This window comes from Nerophis lumbriciformis, linkage group LG06 (genome assembly GCF_033978685.3).
Source record: "Nerophis lumbriciformis linkage group LG06, RoL_Nlum_v2.1, whole genome shotgun sequence".
In the NCBI taxonomy this organism is placed as follows: domain Eukaryota; kingdom Metazoa; phylum Chordata; class Actinopteri; order Syngnathiformes; family Syngnathidae; genus Nerophis; species Nerophis lumbriciformis.
Window position 1 is genome coordinate 18,996,133 of NC_084553.2, and position 19,597 is coordinate 19,015,729.

Here is a 19,597-nt window from a genome sequence, read left to right on the forward strand (position 1 = left end):
ATATAATTATTTTTCCCCCCCCTCCCTCAGGGGGAACTCGACAGGGCGATTGCTGGTTGTTCCATCTCCATCGTTGGGGTCCCTTCGGGTGGGGTGGGTGGTTCCCGTGGCCCGTGCTGGGTGGTCCTGCGGCGGCCGATTTGGGTGGGGTGTCCGGGGGCGGCCCTCGCCGCGCTCTCCGGGGGTGGGGTTGGGCTTGTGGGGGCCCGGTTGCCCGTGGGGCGGGGGCGGTCTTCCCGTCCGGTTGCTGGGAGTCTCTGGGCCCCTCGGGCGGGGCGTCCCGCCTTTCTGCCCGTGTGGGGTGTGGTCTCTCGCTGGTTTGGGGTCTGGCTGTCCCCTGCTTTTCTCGTGCCTTGTCCTCTGCCGGGTGCGGCCTTCTGCTGGCTCTTACCGGCGGCGCGGTGGGCCTGGCTCTGGGGTACCTGTCGCTGGCCGGCCTGGCTGCGTGGGGGCTGTGGTCCCTGGTTCCCTGGGCGCCACACCTACTGTTTGTGGGTTCGGCTCTCTAGGGGCTTGGGCCGTACTCTGGCTCCCACACACACTGGGAGTCAAATGTATTGTACATGCAAATTCACATATACTCACATACATACATACATAGGTACCTACGCTCCCACATGCATACATACACAGATACAGTACATATTTACATACTCAAAGTTCGTACATCCACACGCACATTCATTGTACAAACATACACATACTGTACATATACACTCACTGTACAAACACACATATACTGTACATATACATTCACTGTACAAACACACATATACTGTACATATACATTCACTGTACAGACATACATATACACATAATGTACATATACATTCACTGTACAGACATACATATACACATACTGTACATCTACATTCACTGTACAAACACATATACACATTCTGTACATATACAAGTACATATGCATACATACACCCATGCACATAATCACGTTTCATCAAACATATATTAACGTTGTTGCCCTAGGGTAAACTGGGTAACACATGGCACACTGACAAAGCTTAACCTATTGTTACTATAACAATCTACAAGGTTAATATAGGTTGCTTCTCTTTCTTCCCCTCCATTTTTCTGCATTATTTCTTTCGTATCTCTAGTTATCATTACGTATATGTATTGTTGCATTTAAACAACTGTATTGTTGATAATAAAGGTAATTTATTGGTATTGTTCATTATCAATAGCGCTATTTCTATTGGTATGTGTATTGCTCCATTTGTAGTGTAATAATGCTCATTGTCATTTCTGTATTATTTTTTATTTTCGCTAACTGCTTATTTGATATCACTTTTACCATCATATTTGTACATGTCGTATTTGCTGATGTTGCTCTATTGTTGTTGTTGTTGTTATTGTTGTGTTTGCTGTTGTTGTTTTTGTCTCTCTGTCTTATCCCCCTCTTGTCCCCACAATTTCCCCCTCTGTCTTCCTTTTTTTCTTTTTCTATCCCCTCCTGCTCAGGCACGGCTGCACCAAATGATAATATAAATACATTTAATAAAGTCAAATACAAATAAGGCAACAAGAGAAGTATCCCACACTTCTCTTTTGTAAAGTAAATCTGAAAAGCCGATATGGGCATCCACATCAACTATTGATTTGCCTGAGAAGCTGGACAGGACAAAAAAAGAAAATAGGTCTCCTTTAAGATTCCGCTATGGCATGCTCGGCTTTTTCGTGCCATCCTTTTCCTGGTGCTGACTCGTTTTTAGTTGTGTTGTCAGTCAACAACTTTTGCAATTACATACAATGGACTGCAGTGTCCAAAATATGCGTTGTTTTTTTGTTGTTGTTTTTTAGCTTAGGAGGTTGAGGACCCCAGAGGGTTATTATACTAAACAATTGAAGGAGGCGGGACTCTTTTCACATTAAAATCTACCAGTAATGTGTTTGTAATGACAATCTTGTTTTGTTCCTCAGACCGTTGCACTGTGGGATCTAAGGAACCTCAAACTGAAGCTCCATTCCTTTGAATCCCACAAAGATGAAATCTTTCAGGTATGTGCTTAAATCGCTTTCGTTTAGAAAAGCTTTTATATTGCCAAACAATATTGCTGAGCAATAGTGAAAATGTGTCACTTCTAAGTTGGCTCTGTAATAATGCACTCTTTAGTTGGGCATACTTGCGTCTCAAAATGAAATAATAATTGCAAACAATGGCAAAGATGTTGACAGGGTTTTAATGCATATGGGAAAAGCTGGACAATGGTTGATCAACTTTCCAATCATGGAAAACTAGCAAAAAGTTCAAAGTCCTCAAATTGGTTACATTTTTTAAATAAAAAATGATGGTGATGGTAATGCAAATTCCAAAAAGGAGTAGGAAAAACTGTGTTTATTTAATCCTACCCCTTCTTAATGTATAATCAACTACTCGAGTGTCCCGGTCTGATATTAATGTCAGTCCGATATCAACAAATATGTATTAGATTATATCAGCTTGCATCTAAAATGTTCGATATAAGCCTTTGATACAAGCAGTCCAATTCCATACTTTGCTCCAGTAATTCTGTCTAGTCTAGTCCTTGAGTTCACAGCACCTTGTGCGAGTAGCTAATTGTAAAAAGTCTGAAGCAGACGTTGAGGCTGAGTGCAAAACGATTTGGGAAGTTGTTTCAAGGGGAATTGCACTTTTTCTTTTGGAATTTTACCTATCGTTCACAATCAGCGGAGACAATGGAAGGGCCTCTGTTCCGCCCATAAAACACAATAGAAAATCATCCAAAAAGCGCCAGCAATACTCCATTTACATTTCGTTACTTGATAAGTGTTACTGATATTGTTATTATAAGCGCTAACGCACACAAACTATAGCGGCGCCGTGATCACGAGTGCCAATGTTCACATGATCAGTTGCTTCCTTGTTTCCTTGCTTGTCAAACTTTATTGTAGATCATAAATCATGCCTGTCACCTTGATAGTAGAAGAACAAAGACAAATTCCGACAAGTTGGTACACTTTGACAGCCAATTTAGACCTGGAAATGGCGAGAACGACACGAAAAATATGCTTTGTTTCACCACACTTTTCTACACGAGTATTTTGAGTCATTATAATTTAAATGGGAATATGTGAACACCTCATCAGTTGGCATCCTAAAAACAGAATTTCACAGTAAGGGATGTTTTATGATGTTTTTTGGCTCTCATGAAGTCTGCAGTAATGTTGTTAAAAAAAAAAAGCAAACGTGATGCGTTTTTTTAAATTAATGGGTTGCGTTTGCTTAAAATGATCAAAATACGTACGTATTAAATGTTATTATAAATGTGCCCGTTACTACATTACATATATACATACATCATGTACAAAACCCAAAACCATCCATCGTCATGTCTTTCATAACAATATGCAAAATTCCCCCAAAAAAGTGCAGTTCCCCTTTGAAAATGCAGTACCTGCATTTGTGTCAGAATTTCCTGTATGGACGCTACTGTTCTGTTTAGCATCGCTGTGTGCCGACTTCCCACACTCCACGTTCAAGTGACGAAATAGTCAAACAAAAAGGGTGTGGCAGTCGGCGTGGAAGTGGAGATTTAGACGGACGTAAATTGTGCAATGCAGTCCATACAACACAGCCAAAGAGGTCATTCTCGATGCCTGATTGCACCCCAGTCCCCTAAAGTGCTCTGCACCTGTTTCTGAACACTTCACCTCAGATAGTTTTCTTTTTTATTTACTGAATGACGAGTATACGTTCAGTAGAGAAGGAAAACATCACAAAAAGCTGAAGCTATTAATGCTGTACTTTGCTGTCTTATCAATATGGAACTTCCTTTTACTAAAAGTAAAATATCATTGATACCCTTTAAACTCATAGGGCTTGATTAACCAAAAAGTTGCGTGAACTAAAACGCTTGCAAACGCAAAGTGTGGAAAGTGGATTGCGTCTTTTAAGTGAGCAGAATAATGCGTGCAATCCGTTTTGCCCCTGTCTTCATTAATATGCAAAATATATGCTGATCATCAAAAACGGCCACAATACTGGGAAGAGAAGTATGAACATTTCTTATCATGGTTATTGTGAACAATATTATCATGGGTATCATTATTATCGCTGTATATTTAAATGTGCTCAACATTTTCAAAAAGTACAGATACTGAAATCTTAACAAAGTTTAAAAAAAAATATTTAAATACGGTAAATAACATATACAACACATTCATAATTATTTCCTTTGCAGAAAAAAATATTATTGTAGATCTCAAGTAGAAATTTAATGTGCTTATGAAATCAACACAGGCATTATAAACAATGTAATATGGCAGAAATGAAATAACAAGTAAATAAAAATAATTGTGAAAGACGGCACCTTTTGGACATAAGAGGTCATCAAATAAATGTAACAATTGAGCAAGATGGCATCTGATGGCCATAAGACGTAATGTAACTGCACTTTGTGTCCATGTAGATACAAGTAGTGTTCATATATGAGCTCTAGCTCATGCCAAAAGACACCTCAATAAAATAATCACAGGGCTGCAGTAATGTATTTTGCCGTTTTTAACGAAGACGCATAAGCAGCCTGCCTCTGGAAGGCATCAGGTGTTGTATGTGTAATGGTAGTAGATGATGCAGCTGTGGCATTGACCTTGCCCACTGAACGCCCACTCTGTAAATAGGGAAAAGGCAAATGTATTATTATTTTATTAGATGCTGATTGATTGTTATAATCATCTGACTGACACACACACAAATCCTGTAAAATCAAAACATGTTGCGGTGTTTCTGCTAGTATTTGTTTTTAACACTTACCGTATTTTCCGCACTATAAGGCGCACCGGATTATTAGCCGCACCTTCTATGAATTACATATTTCATAATTTTGTCCACCAATAAGCCGCCCCGGACTATAAGCCGCGCCTACGCTGCGCTAAAGTGAATGTCAAAAAAACGCTGCGCTAAAGTGAATGTCAAAAAAACAGTCAGATAGTTCAGTCAAACTTTAATAATATATTGAAAACCAGCGTTCTAACAACTCTGTCCCAAAATGTACGCAAATGTGCAATCACAAACATAGTAAAATTCAAAATGGTGTAGAGCAATAAATAGCAACATAATGTTGCTCGAACGTTAATGTCACAACACACAAAATAAACATAGCGCTCACCTTCTGAAGTTATTCTTCATTCGTAAATCCTTCGAATTCTTCGTCTTCGGTGTCCGAATTGAAAAGTTGCGCAAGCGTGGGATCCAAAAATGGCCGGCTCCGCCTCGTCGAAGTCATCGGATTCAGTGTCGCTGTTGTTGTGCAGCAGTTCTGTGAATCCTGCCTTCCGGAAAGCTCGGACCACAGTTGTGACCGAAACTATCTGCCCAGGCATTTACGATCCACTGGCAGATGTTGGCGTATGTCGACCGGCGCTATCTGCCCGTCTTAGTGAAGGTGTGTTCGCCTTCGGAGCTGTGTGAAAAAAGCCACCCGGCCTCTTCGCGTAAACTTCCCTTAACCACTCGCTCATCTTTTCTTCATCCATCCATCCCTTCGAGTTAGCTTTTATGATGACGCCGGCTGGAAAGGTCTCTTTTGGCAAGGTCTTCCTTTTGAATATCACCATGGGTAGAAGTTAGCATGGCAAGCTAGAACCACAGTGAAGGATGACTTCTCATTCCCTGTGGTGCGAATATTCACCGTACGTGCTCCCGTTCCACAGTGCGGTTCACAGGAATATCAGTTGCTGTGAAATACGGTAGTAATCCGTGTGCGGATGGAGAGATTGCGTCTTTTTATGAACCGGATCCTTGTCGCGTAGTAGGAGCCATTTTGTGGTCTTTACAGATGTAAACAGGAAATGAAACGTACGGTGATATCCGCGCGTTTTTTCTTCTTCTTCCGGGGGCGGGTGAAGCGCTTCCTGTTCTATGGGGGCGGGTGCTTTCCTTGGCGGTTGCTTGCGTAGAAGAAGAAGCGCTTCCTGTTCTACCGGGAAAAAAGATGGCGGCTGTTTACCGAAGTTGCGAGACCGAAACTTTATGAAAATGAATCGTAATAAAGCGCACCGGGTTATAAGGCGCACTGTCAGCTTTTGAGAAAAATTGTGGTTTTTAGGTGCGCCTTATAGTGCGGAAAATACGGTAAGTACATATTAACAACAAAAGGGGTGCAGCATTGAGTCGCAGCAGTCATACAGAGCACAAAACACACATACACATATCGCAGATTTGTCTCTGTGTGATATAGAAAATGACTATATCGTGATATTCGAGTATACATTCTCACGCAGTTGCTTTTAGCTGCTGGCATTACACTACAGGCTCTCCTCGCTCTTTCCTGTGTCTCCTCACAGACAGACAAGCGCACCTTCTTACATACGTCACATACTGTCACAACATACGTCACATACGTATACGCCCTCGCGCAGCAAAGAGGTAGCAGCATGGGTAACGTTAGCTGTGATGCTAGCGCAGCCGTGCGAGTGGTAATACGAGAGAGAGAAGGTGCGAATCTGGTAGCAAATGAAGGAATGATTAATTCCCCCAAAAAACAGCAGGGGGTCCATCGTCTGGCAATGGTTTGGCTTCAAGTGGGAATATGTTGAACAGACAACCGTAATTTGTCAAGTGTGGGGCAAAAGCGTTGCTATAAAAAGTAGCATTACTGCTAATATGTAGCATCATTTCAAAAGTCACCTGCTAGAGAATGAAGAGTGCTTACTCCGCATGTCAACATCTCCGTTCGGTGCCACACGCTCACACCATCAAAATGCCGAGGCAAACATTTCCAGATCAACACCGTATGAAAAAAATAGTGATTTTTTTTAGTTGTGATTTCCTTCTCTGTATGAAAGTTTTAAAGTAACATATATTAATGCAGTATGAAGAAGAATGTTTTAATATAGACACATAGAATCATCATACTGCTGTGATTATATGCATCAAGTGTTCATTCAAGGCTAAGGCAAAATATCGAGATATATATCGTGTATCGCGATATGGCCTTAAAATATCGCGATATTAAAAAAAGGCCATATCGCCCAGCCCTATGTTACAGTATGAATGCGTCGTGTGAACACACTACTCTCTCACCGATAGCGCCCAATAACATATATTTTTACAGGAGCAACGTCCCCTTCTAAAGTGCACACCTGCGCACTGTTCATGCGTCCTTTGCAAAGCAAATCCATGCCGTGCACAAAATCAAATCCCACCTTAACTGTAAACAGACTAAACACATAACCATGTATTCTGTATGATTTTGCAATACAACAGCGAGTGACATGTGACGACAAGCAGCCACAACAGATAAAACAATGTTCGTCAACTCTGTTTACGGTAATTATTGTAACGTCTGTCGAGACGCTTAGAGGACAAGAATTCCATCGATGACTGCTGTCATTTGAGTACCGTATTTTCCGCACTATAAGGCGCACCGGATTATAAGGTGCACATTCAATGAATGGCATATTTCAAAACTTTGTTCATATATAAGGCGCACCGGATTATAAGGCGCACCTATGCATCCATTAGATGGAATGTCAACAAAACAGTCAGATAGGTCAGTCAAACTTTATTAATAGATTACAAACCAGCGTTCTGACAACTCTGTTCACTCCCAAAATGAATAAACAGCTGATTTACTCGTGTTACGGTAAATCAAACGTTAGTGCAATCACAATATAGTAACACTCGAAATAGTGCAGAGCAATAACAATACATCAATAACTCAACGTTGCCCAAACGTTAATGTCACACAACACAACACACAAAATAAAAATGTATAGCTCACTTTATGAAGTTATTCCTCATCCACGAATCCCTTGAATTCTTCTTCTTCAGTGTCCAAAAACAGTTGAGCGAATACGGCATCCAAAATGGCCGACTCCGTCTCGTCGAAGTCGTCATTAATCGAGTCAGTGTCGCTGCTGTTTAGTGACAATTCCTGCCTTCCTGAAAGCTCGAACCACAGTTGAGACTGAATCAGTCCAAGCATTTATGATCCACTGCCAGATAGTGGCGTATGTCGTCCGGCGCTGTCTCCCAGTCTTGGTGAACGTGTGTTTGCCTTCTGTCATCCACTGTTCCCACACAGTTAGCAGTCTAGCTTTGAATGCCCTGTTGACACCAATATCTAGCGGCTGGAGTTCTTTTGTCAATCCACCCGGAATGACAGCGAGTATTGAATTAAGCGCATAAGCGTGTCTCTTAATGTGATGTTATGAGCTAGGGAATATAACAACTACCCTACCCAGCATGCAACAGGAGTGACGAGCATGCGCGGTAGCCCTGAGAAGCGTTGTTGTATGTCGCCATGCCGGCAGTTAGAATGTGGTTATGAGCACGCTGTGAGTATACGTTGAGAACTCAGCCAACACGCCTTGTCTGCATTATTTATAATTAGACAAACAACACACTTAAAAGGAGCCATTTTTGGGGTCTTTACATAAACACACAAATGGAAATGAAACGTCAGCATGCACCGCGCTTTTTCTTCTACTGGGGAAAAAAGATGGCGGCTGTTTACCGTAGTTGCGAGACCTAAAATTTATGAAAATGACGTTTGTTGTGGCTCAATATTGGTCCATATATAAGGCGCATCGGATTATAAGGCGCACTGTCAGCTTTTGACAAAATTGGAGGTTTTTAGGTGCGCCTTATAGTGCGGAAAATACGGTATAATAATAATTATGATGTCAGTTTTGAAACAGGTATGATGCTGGTGTGGCCACACTGTCCACGTCTGATGTTGCTCGCATGTGCTCCACTGAATGCTCAGGGAGTTTTTGCGTTTGCTTAGACGCATGAAAAATTAGAGGGAACATTGGTAACATGTAATTAAGTTTAACCATAAGAACATTTCCACGACCAGGGCGAAAACCACACTGTTCCTCCTGAATCCGAGGTTCGACTATCCGGCGTAGCCTCCTCTCCAGTACACCTGAATAGACCTTACCGGGAAGGCTGAGTGTGATCCCACGATAGTTAGAACACACCCTTCGGTTCCCCTTCTTAAAGAGAGGAACCACCACCCCGGTCTGCCAATCCAGAGGTACCGCCCCCTTTATACTCTCGGCAGGGTCCTTGAGGGTGCATGGGAGTTTGCCCAACCAGTCTACATGTGCTTTGTGGACTTGGAGAAGGCATTTGACCGTGTCCCTCGGGAAGTCCTGTGGGGAGTGCTTAGAGAGAACGGGGTATCGGACTGTCTGATTGTGGCGGTCCGCTCCCTGTATGATCAGTGTCAGAGCTTGGTCCGGATTGCCGGCAGTAAGTCGGACACGTTTCCAGTGAGGGTTGGGCTCCGCCAAGGCTGCCCTTTGTCACCGATTCTGTTCATAACTTTTATGGACAGAATTTCTAGGTGCAGTCAGGGCGTTGAGGGGATCCGGTTTGGTGGCTGCAGGATTAGGTCTCTGCTTTTTGCAGATGATGTGGTCCTGATGGCTTCACTGGATCAGTTCGCAGCTGAGTGTGAAACGACTGGGATGAGAATCAGCACCTCCAAGTCCATGGTTCTCGCCCGGAAATGGGTGGAGTGCCATCTCCAGGTTGCGGAGAAGACCCTGCCCCAAGTGGAGGAGTTCAAGTACCTCGGAGTCTTGTTCACGAGTGAGGGAAGAGTGGATCGTGAGATCGACAGGCGGATCGGAGCGCCGTCTTCAGTAATGCGGACGCTGTATCGATCCGTTGTGGTGAAGAAGGAGCTGAGCCAGAAGGCAAAGCCCTCAATTTACCGGTCGATCTACGTTCCCATCCTCACCTATGGTCATGAGCTTTGGGTTATGACCGAAAGGACAAGATCACGGGTACAAGCGACCGAAATGAGTTTCTTCCGCCGGGTGGCGGGGCTCTCCCTTAGAGATAGGGTGAGAAGCTCTGCCATCCGGGAGGAAGCTCAAAGTAAAGCCGCTGTTACTCCACATCAAGAGGAGCCAGATGAGAGGTGGTTCGGGCATCTGGTCAGGATGCCACCAGAACGCCTCCCTAGGGAGGTGTTTAGAGCACGTCCGACCGGTAGGAGGCCACGGGGAAGACCCAGGGCACGTTGGGAAAACTATCTCCCGGCTGGCCTGGGAACTCCTCGGGATCCCCCGGGAAGAGCTGGTTGAAGTGGCTGGGGAGAGGGAAGTCTGGGCTTCCCTGCTTAGGCTGCATCCCCCGAGACCCAACCTCGGATAAGCGGAAGAAGATGGATGGATGGATGGATGGCAGAAGAAAATTTGACAGACAAATCATGACGTTTTCATTTTCAAACACTTTACATCATGCATTCAGCTACAAGTTGACTTACCTTGCACTCATTTTATAGTTTGAAGTGTGCCCCCCTTCACGGGCACTTTTTTTCCTGCATTTTCTGCAGATGGGCTGACGATCCTCAATTATTTTACCCTGAGCAACCTTTATGAATCTAAAATATGTCCAGACTTCAGATTTTGTCGATTTACTCGGAGGGAAAATCTCCATAGCGAAGTCTGTGCGTTGCTTTAAATGTGTTAATAAATGATGGTTTTTTGATCACTCAAAATTTAAATGGTATCACCAACAGTCTGGAATTTTACGTGGTTTATCATTGTACGGTCTATCGTACATCCCTATTTGCTAGTAATTCTGGGCCTTACGATACGATATGGATGTAAAAATAGGTCTTGCATTTTATTTATTGTGGTCTTAAAATATGCATTTGACTTGTTGAAAATCGAAAAGAGACTCTATAAAAACAAAGCAACATTCAAACATAAACACATTTCTGATTCGTCCTTAAGTTTGTTATTAATATTTTACACTGTTCGTTAGATATATTAATTCTATCACCACTGTTTAAAGCAGTTATCGCCGCCAAGTCTCACCACAAAGTAATACCTCTTTGTTGGCATGGATACACCTTACCCTTGTGCCACATGGCGAAGTGTTGCTCTTAGTTAAGCACAAGAATAGGGTGAGGCAACTTGCAGGCATACAGAGACAGTAATGTTACAGAATTAAAAATTAGATTACCATGATTTAAAAAAAACAACGCGGTAAATATGACTGGAATGAATAAATCGCAATTATTGCAATAATTTAGCAGCCCTACAAAAAATGTGCAGGTTTTTTTAGAGGGGGTTGTTATATTAAAGGGGGCAATTTCACTTGTTTTGTTGGTTTATTCCAAACTACTGCACATATTGCAGATAGATACACATAGATCTACAATGAGTGTTACAAGAAATTGTATGGTGTATATTTTTTCAGGCTGCTTATAAAAAAAATGTATACATCAAACCTTTTAGGTGCAGTGGTCCCCTCACAATGAGACAATCCTGGCCTCCAGTGGCACTGATCGACGTCTGAATGTGTGGGATCTAAGGTAAGAGTTGTCCACAGTTTGATGAAATACTCCTTCTCAGGGATAGCAGCCAATTTACGGAAATTACACTCATCGACCTATGTGCTGACTTAAATAAAAATATCCCAAATTGTAACATATTTGTGAAGATATAAAATATTTACAATTTTGCAGCAGAACACTATAGAGCAGGGCTATTCAACTAAATTATATTATACAGAAAGTAATAGAATAATATTTACAGAAAGCTAAGGGAGGAGTTTGATGGTCAGCGTGGTTATGTTGCCAAAAATGTGCCGATAAATTTCAGGGATTGGACAGAATTCCTAGGCGCCGGGGCGATACAATGATTGTATCTATATATGTTAAATGTTTTTTTGTAGATTATTAAAAAAAATAAAAAAAATCTTTTATTTTTTTCCTCTTCTTGCTTCGGCATACTTTTTGCCCCTCAGGACCTTCTGTAGCTTGCGCCGTAGCCCTTACTTCCTTAGCGGCACACATAGCAAAACATGGCTAATGCTAAAGCTAGCAAAAGTGAGACTTTGTTCCAAAGAAAAAAAAGTGTTGTCAGTACTTTGGTTTTGCGGCAACAGGCGTGGAACAAGTTTGTTTAAAAAAGGCAGCAGCACAACACGCTTGTTCCAGCATCTGAAACCGATGCCTCCAGCTGAGTGCAGGAAATACAATTCTTTACGAGGCGAACAAGACCCCAACATCAAACAAACTACACGCTAAAAATTACCTAACTATTATGTAATCATTTACACCAGATATGTATGATGATGCCATGTATGAGGAGAAAGAAGCACAATATGTGGACCGATCACTAAAGCAGTTGCTCTGTGAATGAAAAAAGCTGTGTTTACTTTACCCACTTACTGAAACAAATGACAGTCCTCTCAATCTTTTACTTCATTATTTATTTGGATACAGTATATAATGCAACATTTTTAAGTATTCTATTCAAGACTGAAGTTTAAAGTTTGCACTTCATTGATTGCAATGTTGGAGACTGTTTATTTGAATGAAAAATGTTCAATGCTACATTTTTCAAGTATTGCTTCCCAAAGGAAATACAAATGATTCCATAAAAAGTACAATTGATAGCTGGTCTAAAAAGTTAAGTTAAAGTACCAATGATAATCACACACACACTAGGTGTGGTGAAATTTGTCCTCTGCATTTGACCCATCCCCTTGTTCTTCCCCTGGGAGTTGAGGGGAGCAGTGGGCTACAGCAGTGGCCTCGCCCGGGAATCATTTTTTGGTAAAAATAACAACTTTATACAAATTAGAATTTTGCTAAGAGTAAGATGCACAGTATCCAGTGTCATTTCAATACATTAGTTTTTGATCAAATGAAAGAAAAACTTGTTTTTGACATATCGCATTAAAAAGTAGGGGAAAAAATGTAAATCAAATTTTTGGCGAAAAAAATAGAAGATTTTATTTGTAGGCCATATCGCCCAGGTCTACTGCACATAGTTCCCAGGGATTGGTTGAATTGGCTTTTAAACTGAATTCAGGAGCCAGCAGACCACCAGTTGACCCTGCTCTGTAGCTATTATTAAAAAAACTAAATTGCACTGAACACATTTGCTTCTTTATGCTTTGCTCTTCAGTAAAATCGGGGAGGAGCAGTCTGCTGAAGATGCTGAAGACGGCCCACCAGAGCTGCTGGTAAGACTTGAATTTAAGATTGCCGTTCAATCTTTAAGTCATAAATTTGAATGATTGTTACTCACCTGGGGAAAGTTAGGGTACTATGGAGCCATCCATATGCCGCTGCCACCGAAGACAAAAAATAAATGATTGGCATTTTATTGAAAACTGCAGTGAACTTGAAAAGGCTTTGCATCAGATGATCAAAGACTTCTTTGTCAATTTCTTTCAGATATGACATTTGTGATTCAGTTCAGTAGTGTATCTGGTTTTCCTTTTCTAATGCACGTTTTCCCTCCAATTAGTTCATCCATGGTGGCCACACAGCTAAGATCTCAGACTTTTCGTGGAACCCCAATGAACCCTGGGTCATCTGTTCCGTTTCGGAAGACAACATCATGCAAGTCTGGCAGATGGTGAATACATTGTTCTCTCACCGCATTGTGTTTACATTTACTGTAGGCCAGGGTGTCCAATGTGCGATATTAGAGCTGTTTTTTTATTGGCCTATTTTAGAAATAATTTGCTATAGAGATATATATTATTAAATATTCCACTTTTCTCAAAATAGGTTAACATATATTGACCTACATTGGATCGGTTTGAGCATCTTGTATCAAAGTGCCCCGCCCATTATATATTTTTCTACTTTGTCTTTTTGAACACGGTAATGGAAAATGTATATTTTTATTAGAATTGTTTTATATGTAAATAAAGTGTACCCTTTGTTTGAAATATTGCATTTTTTGTTAATTTAGGCTGAGAATATCTACAATGATGAGGAGCCAGACACCCCAGCATCAGAATTGGAGGCTCAGGGATCATAACCCACTTTGTACAGTATCTTTATCTAGTATCCTTTTTATTTCCTGCAACATTAGGTGTTCAATTCAAACTTTTAATCTTGGTTATCACAATATTTTCATTGATTACTTGCCATTCACATATTATTAATGTTCTGTTTACCTTAAATACATATATTTTTTCACATCATAACAATACAGAATTAAATGAAATAGCTTGCTTTTTGTTTTCCAAAATGTTCTCCATAATACTTAAAACAGTTTACGACTGTAAAATATATCCTGTAAGACCAACAGTGGTCTTACAGGGGTGGCGATACTGCACATTTTGTTCTCCATCCGACACCAAGTAAATACAGGGCCAGCATCGCTGATACCAAAACACAGGACACATTTTTTTTACTTTTTTTTTTTAAGTTGAGAGAATATCAACATGCTTGGATATAGTCTATGGTGTACCCCAGAGGTCAATCCCATTTTTGTTTTGTCTGTTTGTGTTATTTTGTAAATGAGATGCATGCTTATTGTTACTTCAGGTTTCACCTCCTCCAATGGCAACAAATTGCAATAAAGATTTTGTAACTTTTCAAAAATCTAGGCGTCTCCTTTTTAAGCACAACATATTTCTAGCTCTCCATTTAAAACGGCAGTGATTCAGTATTTATATAGTTTCTAATTGAAATGATTCTACAATTCGGAGAGAGTTGAGGCTTGGAAAAAAATCAGGTGGGACACCTTTATTACTCCTTGCAATATTCTTTGATCTTTCTCTTTCTGGGAGCACCTCTTGTGTTAATGGGTCGGTTTTGGCCTGTGTATTAAAGTGGTCTTATTATGCAAAACCAACTTTCTTACATGTCTGTACCTGTTTTTGCGTATTTGGGATCCACATAAGTCTTGAAAATTTGAACAACTATGGAGGCATGGCAGGAATATTTATAAAACAATCGAACCGTTTAGAATTTGAGACTTGAGTGACATATTTTGCCTTAGTTACGGCAGCAGATATATCCAATTACGGTAGAGCAGTGATTCTCAAACTGGTACGTGTACCACTTGTATAGTACACGGGCTCCATCAAGTGGTATGCCAAAGAATCACTAGATTAAAGTACAGTGTTTTGTTTTCCTATAGCCAACACTGTTCAAACTGTCGAATGTTTCAGTGGCCAAAATATTAAATATTCTTTTTCTTTTTTTTAAATAATTGTCACACACACACTAGGTGTGGTGAGATTATCCTCTGCATTTGACCCATCACTCTCAGGTGAGGGGAGCAGTGAGCAGCAGCGGTGGCCGCGCCCGGGAATCATTTTTGGTGATTTAACCCCCAATTCCAACCCCTGATGCTGAGTGCCAAGCAGGGAGGTAATGGGTCCCATTTTTTTATAGTCTTTGGTATGACTCGGCTGGAGTTTGAACTCACAACCTACCAATCTCAGGGCGGACACTCTAACCACTAGGCCACTGAGCTACTTGTGCAATAAAACCTCTGCCTTGTTTTTAATGAATATTTAGGCCTACTACGCTACTGTATTTTAATGTTGGTCATTAATGTGGTTCTTGGAGATTTAAGTGTTTTCTGCGGTGGTACTTGATACAAAAAAAGATTGAGAATCACTGCGGTAGAGCTTTGCGCGAGTTTGCCTTTTTTTTAGTTGTAGTCAATAAGTTCCTTTTCTTGTTGTGGGGCAGACTGGCTCGTACATGCACATGCGTGCTAAAATACTCTGCTTTTGCCATTTGTAATAAAAAGTAACGTATGGTTCTAACTGATGTCTGTCAGTAGACTGTAGGTGTGGTGACGCAGTGGAATGGGGGCTTAAATTAATAGAATAAAACAGCACAAAATATAGATTTGACATTTCAAACAAACCTGTGTACATCTGTAGATTCCATGCATAGCTGTTTTTTCTGTCACAGGCCGCACAGGTTTTTATGTCAGACTTCCCTGGCTTACTGGGCATGTATTACCTGAAGGTGCAATTTCCTTCCATCCACTTTCACCTCTGCGCCTGGGTTGAACATCTAGAAGTAATTGCACCCATTTCTCTCAGACATCCCTGATGGGGTAAGCTTATCAGATCTTGCTCTGACATTTCTGTTGTCGAATCTGAGGATTCTTTTGAAAAGTCTTCAGGGACATTGTTGTCTGTAAAATATTCCTGCTTGGTAAAGTTCTTTTGAAAAGTCTTCAGGGACATTGTTGTCTGTAAAATATTCCTGCTTGGTAAAGTTTTCCCAGGGACTGTCAATGACTTCATTGCAGGACCTGCAGACTCCAGCAGGAACAAGTCCATTATAAGCATTCGGGTATTCCTCATCAATGTTTTTCCTCTTCAGTGTTCGTCATAGCAATGTTGATTCTTTTAGTGGAGATGTGCTGATTGAAGGGCCACCGATCAGTATCGGATAGTTTTCGTAAAAGTACAACGTTGCCCAATGCCGATTAATGCCTTTCATTGCCGATCCCCTCTGGCTGATACTTCATTGATTTTTGGTCCCACACTTGACTGCGGTTAGCAGCTATTGACATATCACTCTCCTAAGTTAATAATCAACCCTATTGAGGCAATTTATAATATCATTATCATGTACTATTATCACTGGAGGATGAGGCTCAACATGTTACACACCGAGTACGAGCAAGCAGTAGTAGGTATAATGCTAATCGCTAAGATAACTTGAAACAACGCAAGAATGAAGTGCTTGGTAAAGATGGAGAAGTGTAGATGAAACCGCGTAACAGCAGAAAGTAAGCGGCTGTTAAAAGGAAATGAACAAGGAGATTATTAAGAATCTAGTCTAGAGAGAGGATAATATAACCGTGTCTGTTGCTGTATTAGCAGCCCTGTGGAAACAAACATAAGTGGACGGCAGATCCCTCAATAAATAGGTGGTGATACCTCCATCCATCCATCCATCCATCCATTTTCTACCGCTTATTCCCTTGGGGGGCGCTGGAGCCTATCTCAGCTGCTTTCGGGCAGAAGCCGCCAAATGTAAAAACTCAATTACACTTTTTTTAGCTGATATATTTTGAATATAGAACGCATTTCCCCACATTTAGCTCACTTTTTTCACATTTAGTTCCTTCTCTTACATTTAAGGTATACATTTTATTGTTGTACTTTTTATTTAATTTTTTTAAATCTGGCTTTTCTAATCCATTTTTTACCGCTTATTACTCTCGGTGTCTCCCAGCCGCTCAGGCAAATCATATAGTCTAAAAATGCATTTTTCCATTGATAACGTGACAAAGTGCGCACTCTTTCAGTCAATTAGTGCGCAAGGATTATATATTTATTTATTTATATATATATATATATATATATATATACATATATACAGCCCGGCCCCCGGCCAAATTGTTTTAACCCAATGCGGCCCCCGAGTCAAAAAGTTTGGGGACCCCTGATCTAAATGTTGCTACTTTGTATTAGAAATGGCAACGGTGGAAAATTTTAGCATGTACGATCCAGTTGCCCCGCAACAAAGGGGATAGAGAAAAAGAAGGACCTCATTAACTACATCATTGTACTACAACTGAATAAAAATGGCAGACTCGAGCAATGCTCTTCAGGTAAACCCTTTACCATATATATCAGAAGAATTACCCAGAAAAGTGGATACAAATAAATAAATACAATTGCAAAGTATAAATAATAAAGTAATTCCAAATGCTGCTGTTTTCTTTGACGTGACTCATTTTCTAGTCTAGTTGCCAGGCAGGTGCTGCTGTATTTGCATGTGCATACAAAACAGCTCTCATATGAATGTCTTGCAACTGCGAATCGGTTCTCATTGTTCACTCCAAAAAAAGTTGTTCAAAAGATTTGACTCATTCAGGACCGTCATATCTCCAATGCACATTCAAAATTTCAAAATAAACCCAGACAGAACTTTAGATAATACCTTTACTGTGTTTTGAGCAAACACATTGAGTACATTCAAGCAAAACATTTTAAAAAAAGTTTGTGTATGACATTGTGACATTTTTTTTAGGTTGACTTGAATCATGTTAGCAAGTAATTTACTGTGATTAATTAGAATTAATCCAAACTCAAAAGTGTGATTAATCAGATTTACAAAAAAATATAATTTGATTTGTTGGGGCGGCGTGGCGAAGTTGGTAGAGTGGCCATGCCAGCAATCGGAGGGTTGCTGGTTAATGGGGTTCAATTCCCACCTTCTACCATCCTAGTCAAGTCCGTTGTGTCCTTGGGCAAGACACTTCACCCTTGCTCCTGATGGGTGCTGGTTAGCGCCTTGCATGGCAGCTCCCGCCATCTGTGTGTGAATGGGTGAATGTGGAAATACTGTCAAAGCGCTTTGAGTACCTTGAAGGTAGAAAAGCGCTATACAAGTGTAACCCATTTATCATTTATCATTTATTGTCTTTGGGTGTAGTGGTGTTGTGTTCATAGGCCCGGGGCAGTTCTACATGCAATGCAAGCAAAGTTCGACTTCCAGGTGTCGTTGAGGAGGGAGGGAGGTCAAAAGCGTCCATCTTTGAAAGTCCTCAGGGGATGATTACAGAACAGCCTGTTCTTGTCCTCAAGGCCATTCCTCTTTGCCTATTCTTCTTTGCAGCACCTCTCAAGCTCCATCAGGTTGTATGGGAAGCTTTTGTTTTCATCCAGGATGTCTCTGTATATTGCTGCATTCATCTTTCCCTCTATCCTGACAGGTTTGCCAGTTCCTGCCACTGAAAAAACATCCCACAGGATGGTGCCATCACCATGCTGAGCATAGCAGAGAGTCAATGTTTTTAAGTCAAATTTGTTCTCATAATAATACAATTATGGTTGTATTAATAGTTAACATGTAATTGTAATTTCATTTTGTTTTTAAAAATTCTGTAGACATTTATTTTTTAAAGTTGTGTTGTGTTGTCTCTACACTTTAAAGGCCTACTGAAATGCAATTTTCTTATTTAAACGAGGATAGCATGTCCATTCTATGTGTCATACTTGATCATTTCGCGATATTGCCATATTTTTGCTGAAAGGATCTAGTAGAGAACATCGACGATAAAGTTCGCAACTTTTGGTCGCTGATAAAAAAGCCTTGCCTGTACCGGAAGTAGCAGACGATATGCGCGTGACGTCACAGGTTGTGGAGCTCCTCACATCCGCACATTGTTTACAATCATGGCCACCAGCAGCGAGAGCGATTCGGACCGAGAAAGCGACGATTTCACTATTAATTTGAGCGAGGATGAAAGATTTGTGGATGAGGAAAGTGAGAGTGAAGGACTAGAGGGCAGTGGGAGCGATTCAGATAGGGAAGATGCTGTGAGAGGCGGGTGGGACCTGATATTCAGCTGGGAATGACTAAAACAGTAAATAAACACAAGACATATATATACTCTATTAGCCACAACACAACCAGGCTTATATTTAATATGCCACAAATTAATCCCGCATAACAAACACCTCCCCCCTACCGTCCATATAACCCGCCAATACAACTCAAACATCTGCACAACACACTCAATCCCACAGCCCAAAGTACCGTTCACTTCCCCACATATATTTCCCCAAAGTCACGTACGTGACATGCACATAGCGGCACGCACGTACGGGCAAGCGATCAAATGTTTGGAAGCCGCAGCTGCATGCGTACTCACGGTACCGCGTCTGCGTATCCAACTCAAAGTCCTCCTGGTAAGAGTCTCTGTTGTCCCAGTTCTCCACAGGCCAATGGTAAAGCTTGACCGTCATCTTTCGGGAATGTAAACAATGAAACACCGGCTGTGTTATCCGGCACACCAGTCACGGGGTGCATTCTACGGCGGGTGTGCGTTATCCGGCACAACACCTGCCGCAATACACCGCTTCCCACCTACA

The 19,597-nt window shown here is 41.2% G+C and overlaps 1 protein-coding gene across 2 annotated transcripts in view; it reads left to right on the forward strand.

The window, feature by feature from the left end:
- The window catches only part of rbbp7 (RB binding protein 7, chromatin remodeling factor), a 36,405-nt gene extending 22,484 nt beyond the window's left edge, over positions 1–13,921 (forward strand). For both annotated transcript variants that reach the window (XM_061963853.1, XM_061963855.1), the window contains exons 8-12: positions 1,939–2,016; positions 11,224–11,300; positions 12,904–12,961; positions 13,249–13,359; positions 13,702–13,921. In XM_061963853.1, coding sequence (XP_061819837.1) covers positions 1,939–2,016; positions 11,224–11,300; positions 12,904–12,961; positions 13,249–13,359; positions 13,702–13,770 — 393 coding nt within the window. In that variant the 3' untranslated portion in view covers positions 13,771–13,921. The remainder of the gene's footprint in view (positions 1–1,938; positions 2,017–11,223; positions 11,301–12,903; positions 12,962–13,248; positions 13,360–13,701) is intronic.
- The last annotated feature ends 5,676 nt before the right edge of the window (positions 13,922–19,597 follow it).